We start from the raw sequence: 22,394 nt of genomic DNA, 5'->3' as shown, positions 1-22,394 counted from the left end.
ATGGTTTAAAGGTCTTGGAATTTACTTTGGGGAGACCAACAAAAAACACCTTGGATATACTGTTGCTCTTTCCATCTCCAACACCCAAAAAGCTAAGTTCTGTTTCAGGAAACAGCACAAATTGCCCCAGATGCTAGGCAGCATCAGAAAACTTTAGCTCATTAAAGAATCACTTCCTCCCAAATAACTGTCACTTAAAACTCTGCTCTCTTCTAGAGCTACCATAACATTGCAGTAAAAGATAATTCATCATCTGTTTTGTATTAAAGAAAACCTACTGAAAAATATAGTTCTGACAAGTTCCCCTCTCCAGGTCTCAAGGTGCAATACACAGCTCCAACCAGCAGCACAGGAACTGGAACCAAACCAAAAGATGCAGACAAGCAACTAGAGAACATCACTAATGAGTCCTACACAGAGAAGCAAAACAGACATGGGGCTGCAGGATGAGGACTTAATGAAAAGGTGAAGTGAACAGTCCTTCTTACAGATACTGCACCTGCCTGTACCAAAGAAGAGATTTCAAATGCTGCTGGGCTGAACCTGCAATTCTTCATCCTGATTTCGAAACAACAAAGTCCACAGTCCCCCTCTCCTCATTCTCATGTCTCAACACAGATTTATCTTTTTAAGACCACAAATTATTTTACTAATTATTCATACAGCCATACTGAAAAGGGGAAGTACAATTCTCCCCTCTATTCTATTACTTCAACATGGGGAGAAAAATGCTATATGTAGAAAACGTGGGACTGCGATGGGATGTGAAAAAATATTCCCACCTCAGCACAAAAAGAGTATCTGCAGGCAAACGGTGTCCAAGAATTATTAAGCAATACATCCTGTGTCCCATGGAACAATAATACTAATTTTAACTACTCACTATTTAGTCTCCATTTAACTCTGGGTTTCTGGACAGCCCTTAAATACAGCATTTTTTGGAATCACTGTCAACAAATCATTAGCACAGCTTCTCGTCAGTAAATGAGTTCAATCATTGCCCTACCTCAGCATATACCAGCATTTTGCATAGCCCATTCTACCACAACATTTTAGAAGTGAACATGTGTATGACTGCTGGGAGTTAAAACCTGGGTTCAAGAATCACACAGTCGAACATCCAGTAGAAATTTCAGCGACAAGAACTCAGTGCTTCATCGTCACATTTTCAGGATGTGTCTGGTAAGCTTCACGTAAAAAAAAAAAAAAAACCAAAAAAAAACCTTACACTAGCAATAGTTAAACTTCACAGAACAGGAAACTGAAGTAAACTATTCCAGAAGCTTGATTACAGCAAGCAGGAACACCACAAAACACAAACACCAGGACACCTGACACAGCTGTAGCTGGAGTTTGGTTAAGGATGACTTGCCTTCTCTAGCAGATGTCTGAACGGGCACATCAGAAAAATAATATATTCAGTCAAATGCCTAGATAATGGATTTTCAGGAATGGCCTACACAGCTACAGGTGAGTTTCTTCATTAAGAAATTAAAGCTGAGATTCTAGACTCGACTTTTTGAACCAAGCACTTTGCTCACTCTTACTGTACAGTATCCAGGTACAAGTACCATACATTTAATCCACACTGGTTATTCAAATACCCAGTGATCTTTCCAGCTTGTGTACTGTGCCTGTGTGGTCGATTTTGATCCTCTGACAAGGGACAGGAAAGAGTAAACATTAGAGAGTAAAATTTCACCCTCCATTTGTTATGGTTCCACTATACATTAGTACAAAAATATCCAAGCATATATAAATCAAGGCATTTATTTTAGGCTTTCTTGAAAGAAAGAGGGTTTTCTTCAATTTACAAGACATGGTAAAGTCACATCAAGCAAAAAAGAAAGCTAACTATGCTCAAAAAATGAAAACTATTTTTTGTCTGACAAGGTTCAGACAGAGCCATTACCAACTCAAGCACAGAGACAGGATCCTTGCTGGTTTTGCTAGATTACAGCCCACCACTGAACTGAAGCTGCCATCCCTTCTTTCCCTGCTTCCATCATACACCTCCCCTCTGCCACGCAGAGCAGGACAGCACATCTGGAAGGAGTTATGGCAGTACTGGCTCACTGCTTTCTGCCTGCACTGCGAGAGTGCACCCCGCTTGCTCCACATCAACTAAGTAGCCCAGGTAGCAGAAAGCTTCTTAATTAACTCAATACCACTTCTTGTCTGAGAAGTGCCTCATTCAATAAAGACCAAAGGATGAACCCCTTCAATGACCATCTAACATCAGCTACACTTCAATGGCTAATTTTCCTTATCTTCTAATAGTCATTGCAGTGGAGTTGTAATTTTACATATGCATTGAAAGGGCAAGAAAACCCCTTATAAACACTCTAGGCCATCCTTCTGATCCCAAAGTCTACATTTACAGCTGCAATTCTCATACTTTATGTTCGTTTTACACTGAATCACCGAAATACAGCAGCAAGGTCTTTCAGTGCACCATTTTGCTTTACTTGTATTTGTGAAAGTCATCTGCTACGTTTAAACTTGTCTTGTTTAGATAAACTACAGACATACCCAACATACATTAAAAGCAGCTCCTGAACTGAGTATTATGTCTTTCCCACACAAACTGTTGTGTCACCATGATGTCCCAAAGGTCACATTTAACACACACAGACACAAAATCACATTATTTCCATAAATTGATAATTCTGCTATTAAAGCCAACTTGTTCTTCTTTGAAATAAAACAATCATAACTGTGAACTTTAACAAAGTGCTATTTGAATTAGGGGGATTTAGTGTTTAAAAAGCTGCACCAAGCATTGCTGGGGCATGGTCCAACTCCTGTACTTACTAAGTAATGCAGGAATTAACAAACCTTTTTCTCCAAACGGGTTAGACAAATAACGCCCTGTCAGCACAATCCAGCTCCATTACAGCAGCAGAACAACTCACACAAATTTATGACTGTATCAGCTGCACACTTGTCCATAGCTCATATTAGGCTTATACAAGTCAAATCATAATCTAAGTCCCAAAATAGATATGTAATGCAGTTTATTTAAATGTTTATCAAATACACCACTTCCAAGAAGCGCTGGTAAGTGCAGAAGCCTAGCAGGCAAATATCCTAACTTGGAAAAAAATCTTTATCTGAATTTTAAGACAATTTCCAACTGTATCACCTCCTGAAATCTTGGAAAGAATTAAATGCTTAACAGATGTACCATATTTTAAATATAGCCACATCATGCACGCATTTTTTTAGAACACTTAGAAAACACTGTGCCTGAGTAAAAATCTCTTCCGTATGGTCTGATTTGCTTTCATACCCCATTATGGACACAGAATCATTACCAGCTCCTGAACAGCAAACAGTCATCACCAAACTGTCTCTCCAAGCAAGGGTAAACAGCAAAGGACATCAGTGTCCGAGTGCTGCATCAGGGCTCAGAGCACCTTCCCCTCGGTCGCCTTTGCATGTTAAAAAAAATTGCACCCTTTATCTCCTTTTCAGAGGAGACCTGATCACCGCATTTCAGTATTTGAAGGGTGGCTACAGAGAAGACAGAAGCTCCTTTTTACAAGGAGTCACATGGAAAAGATGAGAGGTGATGGGCACAAGAATATCCTCGGGAGAGTCTGACTGGACACGAGAGGAAAATTTTTCCAAATGAGAACAATCAGCCACTGGAATAATCTCCCCAGGGAAGTGGTGCACTCTGCTGTGCTGAACACTTTATTAAGATTCAGCTGGACAAGGTGCTGGGACATCCAGTCTAGGTCATGCCTAGAACGGTTGGACCAGATGACCCTTGAGATCCCTCCCAACCTTGTATTCTGTGATTCTAGAATTCCTTTTTTCTCATCCCCTGCACCAGATAAAGCAAGAGGTCTCAGGCTCAGTTCCCATGAGCACATAGATCATATTCCAACACACCTCTACTACAGCAGCAATGACCTTTCTTTTCCAGAGCTGGTCTCCTGCAAGTGGCGCTGGGGAAATCTTGCCACACTGAAGCAATCACAGCTAAAGACAAGCGCACCCTGAAAACCTCTCCTAGGTGCGGCTCCCACCTTCTATTATCAACAGGGAGTTTTTACAATGCTCCCTGTTAAATATAAATAGCTCAGCAAAACTTCTATTAAAGAATGCCACCCATTTGATTAATATCTAGTCATTCGCGCTAAAAGAATTATGCACAGTTTCCAAACTGATTAAATTAAAACATCCAATTATTAAGAAATAACAGACTACAAACACACTTTGGAGTATTTTCACATAAGAAACATCCTAAGGACATATTTACTGAAATGCTCTATATACACATATATATGTATGTAAAAAAAGCAAATAACGCAAAAGCTTTATGTAATTAAGACTTTTTGGACTTATGTGTGGAAAACTATTGTGTAATACCAAACTAAAACACCTGACACGGCAAGAAAACGTGACTTCAGTGACACCTAGCACTCCTTTTGTTTAGCTCAGTACCCACAGCAAATTCCAGAAGCAGGAATGTTTCATAACCAAAGACGTATATGTTATTTTAACATCCTCAGCAGAAAAATTTGGGTACTGATCATTATGGATTCCAAAACCTCAGGTAAGGCATGGGGTGTGTGTTTCTCTTAAATGGTTTATTGGGATTATGAAACAACTTATAATGAATTTTCTCATCCTCACGTGGTATTTTTAAGAACACTCTCTGCTTCTAGTTGATGTCACATTGCCAAGCAGCAAGTAAAACATTAAATATTATTTATGTTGTCTCATTAGTAACTTACATGTACTTATGAATCTCTTACATAACCCACATCTTAGTAGCAAGGTCAGTCCCAAACAGGGAGTCAGAGCAAAACAAGTAAGATCCTTTTCATTTCCCACATATTGTTATCAAATAACAACCAAGTTTTAAAAACTAGAAATAGATGAGAGAGGTTAAAAAGCCTTGGATCAAAGTCTGATTGTCTGCTGGTGTAGTTTCACTGTGGGCATGTGCAACTGCAGTCTCCATCGCTCGTTTGGAAGCCTGCAGACATTTCTCCTCTTAGCGCCGTCCAAATGCTGACCTCCTGGAAACATCAGCAGCTCTTACCAAGCATCACGCTGTCTAAACAAAGGAAATTTGGAGCTAATGTTGTACCTGGGCTCTTTGCAAATAACGCCCTTACAGGAACATTTCCTCACTACATCCTGTCTTTAACACCGGTCCTGTCAGGCCCTGAGCATTTCCAACAGATTTATCTGCTGTAGCACTCGTCCAAGTCGGTCAGAGGTTGAAGACTCTTAGTACCTTACAGGACAGACTTCACATGTCCATTAAAAATGAGTTAAAGAATGCAAGAAATTTGATTCCAAGAACTACTGGGCACAGCTATGCAAAAGCTTCCCAGGGAGGTCTTTTGAAAAGAACATACCCTGAAAAGAATAAAAAAAATTAACTTCTATTCCATGTGTTAAGCGGATGCATCAACATCAAACATCAAAACTGCACATTTAAGAAATAAAAATATTCCATTTCTGACCCAAACATCCTTGTTTATCTAATGAATGTAAAGAACTAAGCATTTAATATCAGAAGCAGAAGTATTCCTACCTTTCCTGTAGGCTGAAATGATATTTCATAACATGAAACATGAATTTGATTTCAATTATAGACTTGGAGGATTGGGGTTTTTTTCATTTTTTTCTTTATTGTGCAGTTAAGCACAGTCAACCAAACCATCACTATCAAATAGTTGTTAATACCATCGGTATTGCTTATCAATTAGCTCTGCTTTCCACTTTCTCCTCCTCCCTCTGTTTTAAAGAGTAAATAGGAAACTTTCTACTAAGACCTATGAATTAACAAGATTGGAAGGAAACTAACTCCTTATACACTTCTAGACAGCTGGATTTGGATGCTTTTCATCTCTTTCCACATGGCTCCTCTCCTCCCCTTGCAATGGCAGGGCCCCTGGTTTAAGGAATCACGTGGCCAACAGGAACCCCCGGACTTCCAGCTCATGATGACATCCACACAAGTGGATTTGAGTGAACTTCAGCTGACAGCTGAAGGAAAAAAAAAAAACCGCAAAAGGAAGCAAATTTCACTAGTAGATAATCAAGATGCGATACAGACAGCAAAAGACACATGGTAAGCAGCAGGCAGAAGGAAAGATCCCAGTAGCAACTAGGGACTTTACTCCACCAGTTCCTCTGCCCCATGCCACTTTTGGAGATTGTAAGTAATGCTGGTTTATGACAACATAACGTGATTTATAAATTTATAAACAACAGCATGATTTCTAAATTTACCTTGAAAACAAGAGCTTTAGAAGCTCCTCTCACAAGGAACAGTGTTATCAGTGAAGGAAACACTTGCATTATAATCCTTATTTATGCGTTTTGCCAAGAACTCCCACATAAAGTTACTGTAGCAAATACAAGCCTAAAAAGTTTTCAGGCAATCATAAGGGGTATTTTGAGTCCAAGGGATGCTAGTTGCAGAAATGTATCTAAAACGTTTTGTTCCTTCACAAAGTAACTTCAGAACCATGAAAAATATCTACCCCTAAAGCCATACATCTAGTATAGATCATATATCCATTGCTCTTGGTTAGAACATCTGGAGAAAAATAATGAGAGAATATTCATTTGATGAGAAGACTTCAGCTTCGAAGGGCAGTGCAGATTTCTGGTATAGTCCACTGCTGATGTATGCCTAGCAAGGTAAGACAAACCAGCCACATCTGACAGTACCAGCGCCCAAACAGGACATTCGGGAAAAGAAGAAGCTGTAACACTGTGGCACAATCCCCACTCTATCCTTCTTTTCCAACTGCCACTTCGTATTTTCACAAATTATTACTTGGGAGCAAACCACTAGGCTTTCATGACCTGCGTGGCTTTGCTTCAAATGGAGCTCCAACAATCTCCTACAAACCTATGGAACAGCCATCACAATAATGCAAACTTATATAACAGAACCTGCTAAAATGTGTTAATGAGACCACATTGACTAGCCGGCTTCTTTGCAATAGCAACTCCCACTGGAAGTTAAAAATTTAAAGGCTAGGATTCTTTTTCCCCCCTCTTTCTTTTCAAAGGACAGAAATGAGATTGAAAATCATCTAAAAATAGCAGAGAATTTTCAAGTGTCAGCTGTAACGGAGAGAGGAATGGCAGTCTCCCCTTACAGCGCCAGGATGGATGGAGAGAGCTTCTGATTCAGGATCAACAGAGAGATTGCTTGCACACAAACTGAAGACAATAGAAAATAATTGTATTTACTAATTTTAGTAATATTCCAGGACGGTCTACAGCAACTTGAAATCAAATAAAATTGTACTTTGTTTAAAAGTGGTGTATGTAAATTCATTTATCCTCTGCCTGCCAGAAGGAAAAGTACATATTGTGAAATAACTGCAAAAAGAGTGTTAAACAACCCATTCAAATCATGCATCCTCGTCCTGACAGAAGATGGATGTAAATTATGTGTCTTTGCCTTTGTTTTGTCTTTTCAATCAATCTTTTTCCCCAAAAAGCCACCATGTCAAGGCTTTCATTTTAATAAGTTCTTTTGCATTTAAATAGTCTCTCACTTATCTCTGAAGATTTACTGATGTAATCATGAAGAAGGAAGAAGAGCACTCAGATTTGTTGGTTGTAGTGTACCTGTTTATATTGCAGCACCTCTATTTTGGATAGCCAAAGAGAGAAACATAAATGAGGGACTCTGCAGATGATGATCACAGAATGCAGCAAAAGACATGGTGTCCCTCCAGCATCACAGGACCTCAGATTTCCATACTTATCTGTCCTATGTTCCAGAATAAAGCTCCACTCCTGCCATGCTCACTTCAACTCGTGTAGGATGTAAATGTCTTGAGGTCTACAGAAATTGTGACTTCACTTTACAGTGCTTACACAGGGCTTAAACAGAGCTGCAACACTTTACAACCAGACTGTCAGTGCTGCCTTGATTTATTTGTTAATTAGTGTCAGGGCACGCAATAAATTGAAACTGGAGCTCACACTGCTGAACAAAGAACATTGTCAGTCTCCATCCTGTACAAAGTGGAGAATCTTGCACAGATACTAACTATGCTTCTAAATTATTTTTCACTGTGTGCTGTCAAATTAGCCCTGAAGTATGTGATGGAAATTCAAAGCCTCAAAAGCCAACATCAAAGATTTCCTTAAATAATAAAAAGAGCTTAGGTGTGAATACTTTTTAATTGAGATATTTTTCTACTTCGTCTTGCACAAATAAAACCAAGAGCAACACAACAAATCTTCCTCTAAATTTGGAGAATCTCTGGACTTCCTGCAGAGGTCACAGAACCTACCTGGCAGTAAAGCTGATCAGCACTAACGCACACGTACATAGGTTTAGTTTCAGGAAAAATTATGTCATCGCATCATGTAAAATATCTGGAAAGCTCAATAATCGCTAGGTTTCCCTACAAAGTTCTTTCTTTTGTTTATAGCTATGAAACATTTTCACCATGTGACGACAAGAACCAGGTTGAGCAACTACACTCGCTATTTACCTCCTTTTCTTTTTGCTACTACACAGTGAAGTTACAGATCACGTCAAGATGTTAAATCAATGTTGAATTTACTTCTTCCTGGCAATACGTCTTCGTGCAAATTACCTCTAATTATAATTCTTTATCTGTCATTGAGTATTTTTCATTTTTTGAATACAGGAGTGAAGTCAACGTGTGGATGGTATTTTATTTTCAGTCTCAAACTTCAAAATAAGATCATGAACCACTACACCTCAGCAACAGTGTTAAGAGGTCAAATTATGTAAAATAGATAAACTGACTAGTCACTAACATCTTCTGTTTCAATCGGTACTCAGAGTTTTGTTTTGTGGGAAAGTGGAAATACACACGCATGCTTACTTGGTTCTATCAACTGATGCCTGACCCTCAGATTAGTATCAGAACACATGAAATCCAGAACCACAATGTCTGTCACAAATGAGTTCAATAAACATAAAAAGCATGTATCTAAAGATTTATATTCATTGAACATGATGAAACCAGAGGTTGAACAGGAAAACCTCACAACAGCAGGCAAGACACAAGACAAGCACCCTAACCTCCTGCACTCGCCCAAAAAACCTGCACTAGTTACAGACTAAAGCTGATCTCAACCAAGCCACAGAGCAAAGCTGAATCTGTACACAGCTCTCTGCAGAGCCGTCCTGCTGGCACAAGCACAAGCCTTCTACATTTACACTACACCCAGCAGGCTGGGCTCAAAAAGCTAAGGATAGCTTTCACCTTATCTTTCATCTACCTGTGAACTTCCAGAAGCACACAACAGCTACAGGCCCTCTGCGCACAGGTCTAGTAAAAGACAGAAAGATGTGGCAGGCAGGGAAGACCTCACTGCTACCACGATGTAATTGTGGTCTGCTCCTGACAGGCTGCAAAGAGGAGGAAGGAAAGAAAAATACCAATGACTTATCTCTTCATAACCTTGCCTGTGACTTCTGTCTTTCAGGAACACCACACCATATTCCCTGTAACCCAAACCTGAAGCAGCAGCAGAGTATCAAGCCACCTAGCAGAGCTGTATCTCACGGTCTGTCTAAGGAAGACCACCCTATGGGTTACATGCTGCCACCATATACAGAGTTAGGCTACTTATGGAGAAATAATAGTCCTAACTTACATTAAGAGGTTTCAGTATTGAGCAAAATGGTGACTTTGATTTGCTCAATTGAAAAAAAAGAAGTTTAATAAAAGCAAAGCAGATATTTAACACAACATGGAGCATAGTGAAAGACAACACAGCACCCTGCAGATCTTTGATAGGCTTTAGCAGGAACAGCCACCGGTTGCCTCAGATGAGCTGGTGGACTTCCATGCAGTACGAGCTATGAAAGCTGGCCTTGCCTCTGAAGCCATTGACCACTTTGATTAGTCACGTGATAGAGGGCACAAGAGCCATGAACCTTTCCTCCATGATGAAACAAACAACAAAACCAGAGAGAAAAGCATGTCTGCATCTTCAAGAGCCTCGAACAGAAATTCAGTGATAAAGCAATTCTTTGAGGCAAACCAAACAAAGAGGCGTCTTGCTGCAGAAAGTTCGGGAATTATTTTAACAGGAATTTTAACAACGACTCTTACTTGAGCACCAGTGTACATACAAACGCCCCAAATGAAATCATGGTTCCACTGTGCTATACTCTATAAACACAGATAAAGCCTTCTTGCCCCAACAGGCTTACGTACTTTGAGCACACAAAAAAAAAAAGATGCTGGTGACCCTGGTATTTCTGGAAGTGTTGCTGGCTGGCAAATAGCAATATCATGACCTCCTAAGTAACAAAACAGAGAAATGCAAACAACCAAGAAGAACACAGCAAAACAAAAGTATTTCCATAAGCAGAACTTTTTATATCCTGAGATCTCTGACTCCAGAGCTCAGAAGGGATATGTCAACGTATTATATATCATGTATTCTGTGACTCTCAGCATCTCATAGCCTTTAATAAATTTACTTGCTAGGAAGCTCAACAAGAAAACAGAAAAAGAATTCTGTTTCAAAATTATTATGGAAGATTAAACTGAACTGATGTCTCGGGTTGTCTGGAGATATCAAAAAACTTTGCTCTCCTGCACTCCCTCACATCCAAGGGGATCAAGGGCTGTAAGAAGAGATGGCCTAAGCAATCTTAAAACAGGCAAAACCACTTTAGGGTCATCACAGGTTTGCTCTCTTAGTCAGTTTGTTTTAGACTCCACCTACTTAATTCAAAAGTCAGAAACAGAAGGTGACATACCAGGGCCTCACTTAATGCAATAAGGACCCAAGGAAGGAAAGTAGGAAGAAAAGGAAGAAATCCTAAGATTTCAGTGAACCACAAAACAGCACAGTGAGAGGGAAACTTAGTTTTGCCTCATCTATTCCAAAAAACAAGGAAAGCAGCACTAGGACAACTCAGGGGACCTCTACATTAGTATGTCAGATAGAACGGGGAGCACGGTTCTGAAGCCATTTGCCCAATTCATTCCAATGCACCCTGCTTTGGTGCACACTGTAGAGCTGTGCCTGGATTCCTTCTGAGTGAGCTGAGCCAAAAGACTCACTCCAGGATGATGCCTGATGCACTCCAATAATGGGGGTACTATTGTTCAAAGACCCAGTCCAGAAATAGTCTTAGGCAAAAACCCTGAAATGTGCATAATATGGGTACTGAGTCCTCAGCACCTCCTATTCTCCTCTATAAAGAGGATCATAACTTGATTATGGTGCCTTAGCCTCAGAAGACAGCTACAGCTATCATGGCAGCTCAGACAATTAAGAGATAATATACTAGACATACAACATAAAAAATAGGATATCATTAAGATACCAAAGGTTGAAAGGAAGCTGAGAAGTGAAGTACCAGTAGGGAAACAAAGCTGGTGTCTGTTATCTCCGCAGCGCTTTCATACTTGAAAAGAGTATGATGTATGACATAATTAAAAAACCACAACAAACTTCCTCTTCTCTATCACTACTATCAATGAATTCTCAGGGAAAACAGGGAAGTAAAGCTTCCTAACAGCACCTCCCTTCACAAACCTGAGCAGGTGCTTGTCAGAGGACAATTAATTAATTAAGAGGCCAAATCTCAGTTTACTCTATTAAATCTCAGAGCTGCTTCTTAACAAAACCCTCCCCTGCAGCAGGTTCTAGACTCCAGCCTCTGGCAATGCTGTTAGATTGCTTTTACCAGTGCCTTCTTTTTCTTTCCTTCCCTGATGCTGTTTATCTATCAGCCAAGGAATCTGAATGCGGAACAAAGCACTGAGGAAACAGGAAAAAATGGGCAACCCTGCAGCACCCACCACGTGCCCCTGAGGGTCCGGCCGTGGGAGGGAAAGGGACTACGAGTGCCACAGATAAGAGGCAGTCACAGCAGAGCTCCACTTGGTTTACAAGCCCACACAGATGCTGATTTCTGTAACTATATAAGACATTGATAAGAAATGGAAGCTAATTACAGCTCCACAACAAAAGACAGAAAGGAAAGGGTGAAAAAAACCCAGCCCAACCCATGTTTCTCATTAAACTAATTCTTACCACATGCTCCAGTTGCTTTCATAGCTAGGTTTCAGGGTAAAAAAGAGAGCATTAAAAGGTCAGCCCAACATACTTCATCTTATTTAGACAGCATTTCAGTTTGTTGCCTGTAGTGCCCTGGCTAAAGCCGGACCTGTGAAAGGCATTCAAAGATGCAAAACCCAAACCCCTGTACTGATCAGAGATGGCAAACTATGCTCTCCCACAATAAGTACGAACAAGGACAGAACAAAAGTCTCAGAAAGACCATGGAAAAAACCCCACTCTTGGCATGGGATAGGATTGCTCTACACAGTGCTCCTGTGATCTCCTAGAAAATATAAACAAATAAAATATTTAAGAGCAGTACCATCAGTCTCCACAAAGAAGTTCATGTTGTTTTGTGATTAATGATATCAAGTGCAGTTATAAATTTAGCAAAAATACTTAAATTCATGTGTTGCTACAACACAGCCTTCATGCTGCAGCTGACTGTAAAGGTAGGTGGAAGAGGGAAATATCCCAGGGTTGTTTCTCTACAACCTATTACATTATTTTCACCAGAACAGCAAGATTCAGCTTAGGGTAAAGGAGAGATTATGTCTGATCCTTTTTTCTTAAAAGCACACCGTAATACATCAGTGACAATTTTCAAGAAAATTAACTGAATTGGTATTTTTAGAAGCTCAACAGAAAGCCAAAGCCCAGGGACACACATCTGCTTCAGTCCTATGGCTTCCAGCCACCAATGTCACTGTCGATATTTTTCCTCCCCACGAGCCTCTCATTTCAGCCCCACTGCCATGTGCATGCAGACAGCCAGCTCACCAAAAATAAGTATTTGTGTCACATCAGAATAAGCACCTGCCACAGGCGAGCGGCCTGGCACTGCCGCTTCCACACTGTTTTGCAATACTCCCCCCTCCGTCCTTACTCACTGACCTTTCTACAACCATCCTGGCTTCGTTTTGTATTGGTTGCAACAAACATCTCCTTCCCCCCACCACAGTGCTGTCCTGTGACTCCTTCAGTTTCTTCCACTCTGTTTAGCAGGATTACTTTATAAAAAGGGGGTACATTTATAAAAGGGTTTGTGACATATTTCACTCCCATTTTGATTTGGCTGCTCCCCACCTTGGGCTACAAGCACTGCAGAGAGCCATAGCTCCGCCAGACAAAGGCACAGCACTGAAGAGCCACGGCTTTTACTAAAGAGACAATTAAACCCTCAGCATGAACAATCCTCCTGCACGCGCTTCTCAGAGCTGCTAGAAAGCAGTCCAGGGTTTCATTTCAGAATGAATACTCCACCGAAAAATGAAAATCAGACCCTTACACAAGCCATGAGGGGAACCAAAGGATCCCTCATTTTCTCTTCCAACAGGCAAATTTGTAGTTTCATCCCTAAATCCTTCGAGCTGCAATGAGAGCCTCTGCCAACTCACTGAGCCACCTGAGTAACTTTTTCCAGCCCAGCTTCGAACTGTAACAACTTGCTGTATCAAACTGCCAAATCTACAGCGCTCATTTCTTTCTGTGAATCCAGCTGTCATGTTTCCCAAATGCCTTCACAGTCCCAACTCTCCCAATGCCAAAAAGAACTTTTCACAGATATACATAATTTTGCAAAACACATATGCTCTATGTATGGCACATGAAGCCAATTAACAAGTTTACTTACTGAATTAAAGGATGACACACAACAGTGAAACAAAAACCTCTTGCAGACAGCAAACACATTAACCTTCTCCTCCCTATGAGGCGATACTCTCAAGAGGAGCGCTAAGGAGCTTTAAAGTCTAAGTGGATTTTGAGTACCCCAGAAGATCTTTCACTCTTATCTCTGTGGCATCTTTTATTCCAGAACTCCCATGCTGTTTGTGATCACTAGCACATGGAGTTAAACGTGAAACGTGTTCAATTTGCAAGTCAGCAAGCACAGATCATGCGCTAGGGAAAATATAATCTCTCATAAAATGAAATAAAAAGACTGAGCATAAAATAAAAGCAGGTACCTTTTAACTGGTCAGCTACCACGCTCTGACCAACTCGCTCGACCACCTTTCCATCCTCCATTTCATAACGATCATCCAAGTATTTCGCAGTAGCTTCCGAAATATGGACTTTTCCAGCCACCCCGAGCTGCTCCATCAGATTGGCCAAATTGACATCATTGGACCACACATCGAACTTGAATCTCCTCATTCCCAAAATGCCACACAGGACTGTCCCGGTATGAACACCGACACGCATGTTCACCATTTCTTTTTTCTCTTGGCAAAACTGCTCAATGGCTTTAATCATTCCTAAGCCCATCTCGATGCAGCAGTAAGCGTGATCTGCTCGGGGCTCCGGGCAGCCAGCTACACAGTAGTAACAGTCTCCCAAAGTGCTTATCTTCTCACATTTAGTGTCCTCACACAGACGGTCAAAACGTCCAAAGAGGTCGTTCAGGAGCCCCACCAGAGCGTGGGCAGATTTATTGGCACTCATTTTCGTGAAGCCAACAATATCTGCAAACAAAATGCTCACTTGCTCTATCTGCTGCATCTTAAAAGGACGGAATACGATAGGGGTTTTCTGTATGGAAGGCTTCTTCTTCCTGTTTTTGGGGCTTGAGGTGGAATGACGTTTGATGGAGTTTTCACTTTCATCATCCCCCTGCTTCATTAAGTCATCGGCTATTATTCTTGGCATAACAGAATGAATCATCCTCTCTTTCAGGGCTTTTTCCACTTCTAAGTCTTTTCCATGCATGATGGACTGCCCCACTTTCAGGAATGTGCTTCTCGATCTGACTTCAGACATGATAAATAAATGGATACCGATGGCATGGATGCAGATGTGCAGGAAGGCTTTACTCAACAGCTCCCAGTAAACGGCACCAGCCCTGGGAGGTGCAAAACAATTCTCATCACGGAAGTGATAACCAAAGGTCTCGAAGAGGACTGAGTATGACAGTCCCAGAAACAAGCTTAAATACAAGGGTAAGTGCATCACTGTATAAAGCAACAAGAGCACTTCAATACACATAGAAAAACTGCCTACTTGAGAAAGACAAGTGTCTGTGGGATCTGCCGGGGGAGTCTGATTGGACATGTCACCACTTCCTGAGATAGGTTTCAGAGCCTGGAACTGCGGAGCCAGAGTCAAAGCAAAAACCAGGAGGGTGAGTATCAGCGAAGTCCATACATAATGGCGGGCATAAGTCTTGGTGAACGTGAATGCAAAAAAGCCTACACATACCAAAAGGAAGCACAGAGCCGGCACCATGAAAACAATCTGTTTCTCTCTCATGTGTACGCCAAAGTAAATGCCCCAGAGAAGGCAGGCCACACCGATGTAGAAAAGGGCATAGCGAAACCTCCGCTGGGTCTGCGGGAAGCATCTCTCCATGCAAGCCTCCTCCAAATTGTTGGAGTCGAACTTGGGGTTCCACCACTTGGAAGAGGCCCTCTCGAAGAGCTGAGGCAGCTTCTTTTGCCGGCGGAGGCCGGGTCCACTGCCGCCACCTCCGCCGGCGCGGCGGGTGCCCCCCGACTCCCCGGAGCTGCAGCTGGAGGAGATGCTGTACTTGCAGTGCTTGGAAGAGGAGCAGCCCTGATGCTGCTTGGGGTTGATTTTCACCGTCACGCTGTTGCTGTCCCCGCTGGAGTCGCAGCTCACCTCGGTGCTGTGGTGATGCAGCAGCTGCTGGTGCGGTGGGGAAGCCATGTTGTCAATTCCTCCCGAAGAGCCCGCTCAGGAGTTGGGTCTCTCGGGCTGGGGAAGCCACCGGGCTCCTCGGAGAGCCGCCTCTAGTCTCCTCCCGCCACCACCGCCGCCTGCGCGGAGGGGCGGCCGGGCAGCGCCGCGGCGTTCCGCCGCTCGCCGGGCTCGGCACACAGCGCGCTGGGGCGCGGGCAGCCCCACATATTCCCCCCGCCTCGCACGCCTCCGCCAGCCGGGCCGGGGCTGCCGCCCGCCGCTGGCCCCGCTCCCGCAGCCCCTGCGAGGAGCTCAGTCCCGCGGGGAGGACGCCGGGCCCCGGCCGGGAGGGGACCGCTCCTCCATGTCGGCTGCAGCTGGCCGCGGCTTCCTCCCGCGCCCGCCGGGCAGCGCTCCCCTCACGACAGCCGCCAAGGGGCTGGCTCCCGCCGCGCCGCCTACCCTCCCGCGCCCGCCCAGCCGGGACGGCACCGACGACTGCCCCCCCGCGGCCCTCCCAGCCAACGGGGCCTGGGGCCCGCGGTTGCCCCACGCCTTCCTGCCGCCGAGGGCAGCGCCCGGGCGAGAGAGCGAGAGCCCCTGCTGCGCCCCTCAGCCCCCGGCGCGGGATTCCGCCGCCTCCTCCTGGCCTGCCGCGGGGCTGCCCTGTCACCCCTCCCGGCGGGTGGTGCCGCGCCGCCGCGGGGAGCTCCGTGCCCTGCCGGGGGCCGGTCCGCCCGCTGCGCGCCGCTGAGGGAGGGGAAGAACGGGGACGCGCTCAAACGCGAGCCGCCACCATCTTCCTCAAGGGGGGGATTTCGGGAGGGGGCTACAGGCGCGCGCCCCCGCCGGCCAATGGGGCGCGGCGCCGCGGCGGGAGCGCGCGCACACACAACCCCCCCGCTCTCTCTTTCTCTCCCTTCCCTCCCGCCCGCCCTCTTCCCGGCCTGAGGGGCGCGGGCGGGGGCCGGTCCCGCAGCCTCCCGGGCGCACCCGTATTCCCGCAGCGGGTGTGTGTGTGTGTGTGAGTTATTTCTCCGTGAGGCAGCGACGCTCCCTCGCCGCAGGCGGGGAAGGACTGACAGCGACGGGACGGTGCGGCGGAACAGAAGGCTGGTGCCGGGCGGGTCCGGCAGGGTCCGTCCGTCCCCCCCGGGGCCGCCCTCTGTACCCTCAGGACGGGTCTCCCCCGTCGGGTCCCCAACCGCCTTAGGGCCGTGTTTGTTCAGGGGGGGCTGGGGAGCCGCCGCCGTTGGCAAGGCTGACATTTGCCATGCGCAAACAACATGCACTTTAGCAAACAATTCAACCTTTCCGCATCCCCGTAGCCTGCTGGAAACTTGCTGGGTTATTTTTCTCCTCTTCTCTTTCTTAGCTTGTTTATAACTGACGCTATCTCGCCTGCACCGCTCCCTCAATTTCATTATCTCTTCCTACCAGATGGCCCGTATCTCTCCCTCCTTCACAGGGTTTCTCCCTGCGCTTACTTCAGCTTCTTCCCACCCTCTTCCCGGCTCTCCATCCCTTACCCCTGCTCACAGGTGATGTTAACACCCAAATCCTCGGTCCCACCATCTTCTCCTCATCTTGCCCCCTCCCAGTCCCTGCTCTGGTGCTTGTCTGGTTTCTTCCTGCTGCAGCTCCTGCTTCCTTCAATCCCATTTGCTGTTTTCCAGGTGAGCCTTGCACAGCTGGCTGCTTGCAAAGCACTCCAGCCACCCTTCCTTCAGCAGTGCTTCTTACCCAGCAGTGAGCCCCTTACCCTCAGAAGCCAACACTTTTTAGTAAAATGCACTCTTCTCAGACAGTAACAGAAAATACGTGGTCACACAGATACTGGAACTGAAATCTGCATTTTTCTCCATTTCCTTTGTAAAGATACTCCTTATTGTGCAGTAACCATGCTGTAAAACGTGGCTTTATTATTATGATTTGGAGAACTTTGTGTTTCTTGACATACTCTGGTGGCCCCAAACATACGGATGACATGGACCTGCTGGAGCAAGTCTGGAGGAGGCCACAAAGGTGCTCAGAGGGCTGCAGCAGCTCTGCTCTGGAGACAGGCTGAGAGAGCTGGGATTGTTCAGCCTGGAGAAGAGAAGGCTTTGGGGAAACCTTAGAGCAGCTTCCAGCACCTAAAGGGGCCAACAAGAAATCTGGAGAGGGGCTTTTGACAAGGATCTGTAGTGGCAGGACAAAGAGAAATGGCTCTAAACTGACAGAAGGGAGATTTAGATTAGATATTAGGACAAAGTTCTTCCCTGTGAGGGTGGTGAGGCACTGGCACAGGTGGCCCAGAGAATTTGTGACTGCCACATCCCTGGCAGTGTTCGAGGCCAGGTTAGACAGGGCTTGGAGCTACCTGGTCTAGTGGAAGGTGTCCCTTGACCATGGCAGGGGGATTGGAACTAAATGATCTTTAAGGTCCATTCCAACCCAAAACATTCCATGATTCTACAAAAAAAATCCATGCAAATTTGAAAAAATCAATAGCAATAATTGGTTTGGGTTCGCTATGACACAGCTGTCTCTTGAATTCCAACTAATGGCTTGGCTAATCAATATTTTATAGGGAGTGCTGCTTACCATGCTGCTCTTACATAAACACTGTTAGGAAGAAAGAAATCGCTTAGCTGACAGAGCAGAAAGCAAGGATGGCCTCCTGGGCTTGGCTATTAATTGATAAATTTACTGAGACTTCTTTGCAATCTTTTATTGATTTATTTAAATGTTCTTTAAGTTACATTTTTACTTTCTGATGAATTTATTTAATCTGGAGAATTAAATAAATGTGACAGCTTCCAAAGCTTCAAAGATATTGTAGAAATTGGGGAGGAAAAGGAAAAAAGGGGGGGTTGCCTCTATGGCAAAGAATTTAAGGTAAAACTACCTTTTTTAACAAAAAACTTTGATATGTAAACCTGTAAGATTTATGCTGTGGTAGAGATCGGGTGATTTGAACTTTGAGATGTAACAGGTACTGAAATTCCAGCATTAATTTTTTAGCATTGTTTTATGATAGTATTGAGTTATTATTCAGGTTGTTGTTATTTCTTACTATATCCTTACTCAGCTGCCAGCCCTGGTCAGCTGCATTACCTTAACACCCCCCCAAATAAGATAGAAACTGCAAAGAGCTAAAATGGGGGGGGTTGGGGTGAGAGGGGAACAGGGGATTTCTCAGTAAATCAGGATGTCATTGAAAAGAACACCAGGGTACACTTACTTCTAATTGAAGATGTGCGTTTTCCCTCTGATATCAACAAAGTCATGATTTCCTTTGGTTCTTTTGGTTCTGGGTTATTTAAGGTGCCTGGGCGGTATATAAGTCAAACATCATTTGCCCAGAGTGTAGTAAAAGTTGAGGTCCTTCAAACTGGTGTTTATTACTGAACCTTGCTTGGGTAGACTTTAATTCAATTTTCATCTAAAACGCAGATGCAAGATTGTGGATCATACCTTCCTTCAGAATACAGCTGTTGGGCAGTGGCTGGTGTGTGTACAACAGTAAGTAAGCGCAGGGAGGAGGTGGTTCAGCTGCCTGCATGCTGCACTGACAATGAGTCTGCTCACGCAGTCTGAGGAGAGAGCCTGCTCGTTTATTTTCCCTGTATGCACACAGATGAGAGCAACACTTTGGGCATGGAGGTACACGTGTGCGGGAGACAAGACAAGCAGAAACAAAGCTCAGGCTGGGAAGCAAGAGAAGTGTGCCTTGTTCCCCCTATGCTCAATAAAGCAGACTTTGTGTGTTCTTAAAATAAACAGAATCCCATCAAAGATATTGACTACATCACAAGTTTAAACTGAGTGACCCACATGATCCCAAATTTTGTCTGGCTACTAGTCAGAGACTGCTTTTGATCTCCACTGATGAAGTGGTCTTCTCTTTTCCAGCTTTCATTTACTGGTTCGAAGGATAGTGAAATGGGTCTGAAGGAGACATCTGACTTGTTAACACCCTCCTTTAGTAAACTTCAGATTGTGATGTCGATGCTATTCAGAATCCTTGCTCCCACTAGGTTTGTTACTTGAAGACTCCCATCCTGCTCCTCCTCTTGAGCTTTTGGGTGAAAGAGTCCCTCTACACTAACCAGCCCAGCCATTTTCTGTCATTACCAAGTTCTGTGGAAACATACAGTGTGTATGCAGGAGAGAGAACACTCCTGTTAGCTCCGCACAGGCTGGGAAGGACCTAGTGCTGCCTCCAGAAAGACAGAAGTTTTAATTGAGTGTTATATTCTGGACATTTTTCTTTCACTTTGCTTTTATCACAAAGATTTTTCTCCACTGAATTCAAGAAGCAAGTTAAATACATGTAAGCAGCAATCAAGAAATGCCTGTGATGCTTGTATTTATTTCAAGTATGAATAAAATTTATCTTAGAGGGCAACAAGTGGTCTGAAGTTGTGTCCATTATTTCCTGGCCTGCCTTCTGATTTGTTTTCATCACGAGGAGTTTAACCCCACAGCATGTAAACACAGTCAGTGTGTCCCTCTATGGCAGCATCTGAGTGGGCAATGTTTGTAGCATCCTCTAAGGAAGATGCTTCCTCTTGGTCACATTCATAGCAACCTCCTTTTGCAAATCTTGGTGGAGCAGGAACTACCATGCTGTATCAGTTTTGAGTCCCAGGTTCATTTTACTATCTGATAGGCCTGGGTTGTGCTATTTTCCTGAAGAGAACTCTGACTGCCCATCCAAAATACTCTGTGACTGCTTTACTTTCTCAGAGACTGAGTTACAGGAAATATTTTACAGTGCAATAGCTGGGCAAATGCATATCTTACTTGCACGTATCTTTTTGTGCCACTAAGTGTACATATTCGTAGAGTTGAATTTACTTCCCTGCTCAGAGGTGGAGCTTTTGTCAGCTGTAATGATTAGCTTATGTTTGACATTCATAATATTGTACTGCATGGCTTGCCTGATGGAGCTGTGCAAAACTATTTATGGGGGTTCCGAAATGTGGCAACCCACTTTTTTAGACTTCACAATCCACCTTCACGAGGTGGAAGAACATGGCATGGAAACTGTTGGCTGGAACAACAGCCTGTGATAATGCTGGTGTAGCTGGGAGTAGGGATGCTCTTTAGAAGTCTGTGGCTTTTATTGTATGCTTTCAAAGGAAAACTTACAGACGTCATGGACGTTGATGCTATCTGGCTCTGGAAACAGCATAAATATTGGAGAAAAATACATTGAAACCTATTTAGTCCGTCCACAGTCAGAAAGGCTCAAGGGAGACAGCCCAGATGGCCCATTTCCTACTTTCTTACCTTAATAAATAGCAGGATCTCCCTTTCTGACAAAGTTCTGCATCCTTGCTGACATGTGTGGCATTCATTACAAGCTTTAGTTTGAATCTTAGTAACTTCTAGGTGAACGAATTCATGTTATTGATGTAAAACCAACAAATTCTGACTTCTGTTCACAGACTAACAGATAAACATTAGAAAATACTTTGGAGGATTGATACTCCTTCATGGCTTTTAAAATTGGAGGAGTGTCATGACACTTATTTGCCTTTCCATGAAAGAAGAGCACAAGGATTATCTTTGACGTCTCTTTGAAACCACAGGAGCTGAGTAAGTGGTGCATTCTCCTCACTTCCTCAGGGCAGCCAGGTTTGTTTTGTGTTCTGTGTTTTCATCCTTCTGAAATTGCAGTTTAGATTATTCATATTACTGACACCATTTTATATCCCAGATGAGCAGACAAAATAAGCAAGTAAGCAGCAGCAGATCTTTTCATATGACTTGGACCTCAAGAGGGAAGATAAAACCTGAGCAGGAATCCCTGGCTCCCATGGGATCAGGATTTTACTGTCAGTCTTTATGGCTGTCTCATTTGAGTGGCCTTTTATACCAAAAGCAATGCAGAGTCTACCACTTACTTGGTGAAATGTCTGTCACCAGGAGGTGGCTTCACTCAGATATACGTTTTGGTAAGATGAAGACAAACTTGAAATTTATTGCTCATTCCATTCATAACCAGAAGTTCTCCTGGGCTTGCCAAGCTGCTGAATCAGCTTGGGTACCTCACCCTCGAGTCAGCAAAGCCTGAAATAGAAACTAGCGCCCTTTCCAAAGAGAGGAAGCACCACTGTTGTCTGCAGATACAGCCGCATCTAACCTGCTCTGGTGACTATGAACACCCGGTGGAGGAACTTGTATGACACTCTTCTTTAAAAAGAAAAGAAGGGAAGGCAGGAAGACATTTTCTGACTTGAAATATGAGCATTAATATTGCTATGAATGTCTGGGTGTGGAAGCACCAAGGAATGAACAGCAGGAGCACTGTACAAGTGGCGGTTGTTTATATCATCCAGCTCAGCACAAGCTCCCAGTGCACCTATTTGCAGCTTCTCAGGACACTGAAAATAGGGAGATGAGTGACAGACTACACCCAGGCAAAAGTGAAGTCTTAAGCCTTCAAGAAGTGATGGCAAGAAGATAGGTAAAAGCTACAAAACACTGACTGGAGATCACCTACGGTGGTGCTCATCCAGGATTCCCAAAGTAGAGTCAAGTAACTCTTGCTGCCATGCCGTAACTCTGCTCCATAGCACAGCATGACATAGCAAAAAACAATGCAAATGACCACCAGTTGCAGTCAAGTAGTGGGAAGTGACACCGTCAAGTCATCAGCAGGACTTCCATGAGTAAGTGGAAGGCAGTGAAAAGGC

At 43.9% G+C, this 22,394-nt stretch overlaps 2 protein-coding genes across 5 annotated transcripts in view; one reads left to right on the top strand and one right to left on the bottom strand.

Moving 5' to 3' along the window:
- ADCY9 (adenylate cyclase 9) overlaps nucleotides 1–16,133 on the bottom strand; it is a 93,346-nt gene extending 77,213 nt beyond the window's left edge. For 3 of the 4 annotated variants that reach the window (XM_080617733.1, XM_080617734.1, XM_080617735.1), the window contains exon 1: nucleotides 14,034–16,133. In XM_080617733.1, coding sequence (XP_080473859.1) covers nucleotides 14,034–15,732 — 1,699 coding nt within the window. In that variant the 5' untranslated portion in view covers nucleotides 15,733–16,133. The remainder of the gene's footprint in view (nucleotides 1–14,033) is intronic. The other variant, XM_080617736.1, reaches the window with a different exon arrangement.
- Nucleotides 15,731–20,091, top strand: LOC308221179 (uncharacterized protein; the record flags this gene model as incomplete). The annotated part of the gene is made up of 2 exons (XM_080618141.1): nucleotides 15,731–17,381; nucleotides 19,144–20,091. The coding sequence occupies one exon, from the start codon at nucleotides 15,731–15,733 to the stop codon at nucleotides 16,457–16,459; it is 729 nt and encodes a 242-aa protein (XP_080474267.1). The 3' UTR covers nucleotides 16,460–17,381; nucleotides 19,144–20,091.
- Between the last annotated feature and the right edge of the window lie 2,303 nt (nucleotides 20,092–22,394).

This window comes from Psittacula echo (genome assembly GCF_963264785.1).
Source record: "Psittacula echo genome assembly, chromosome: 5".
Lineage (NCBI taxonomy): Eukaryota > Metazoa > Chordata > Aves > Psittaciformes > Psittacidae > Psittacula > Psittacula echo.
The sequence above is the reverse complement of the archived record's forward strand: the minus strand, read 5'-3'. Positions and strand labels throughout refer to the sequence as shown.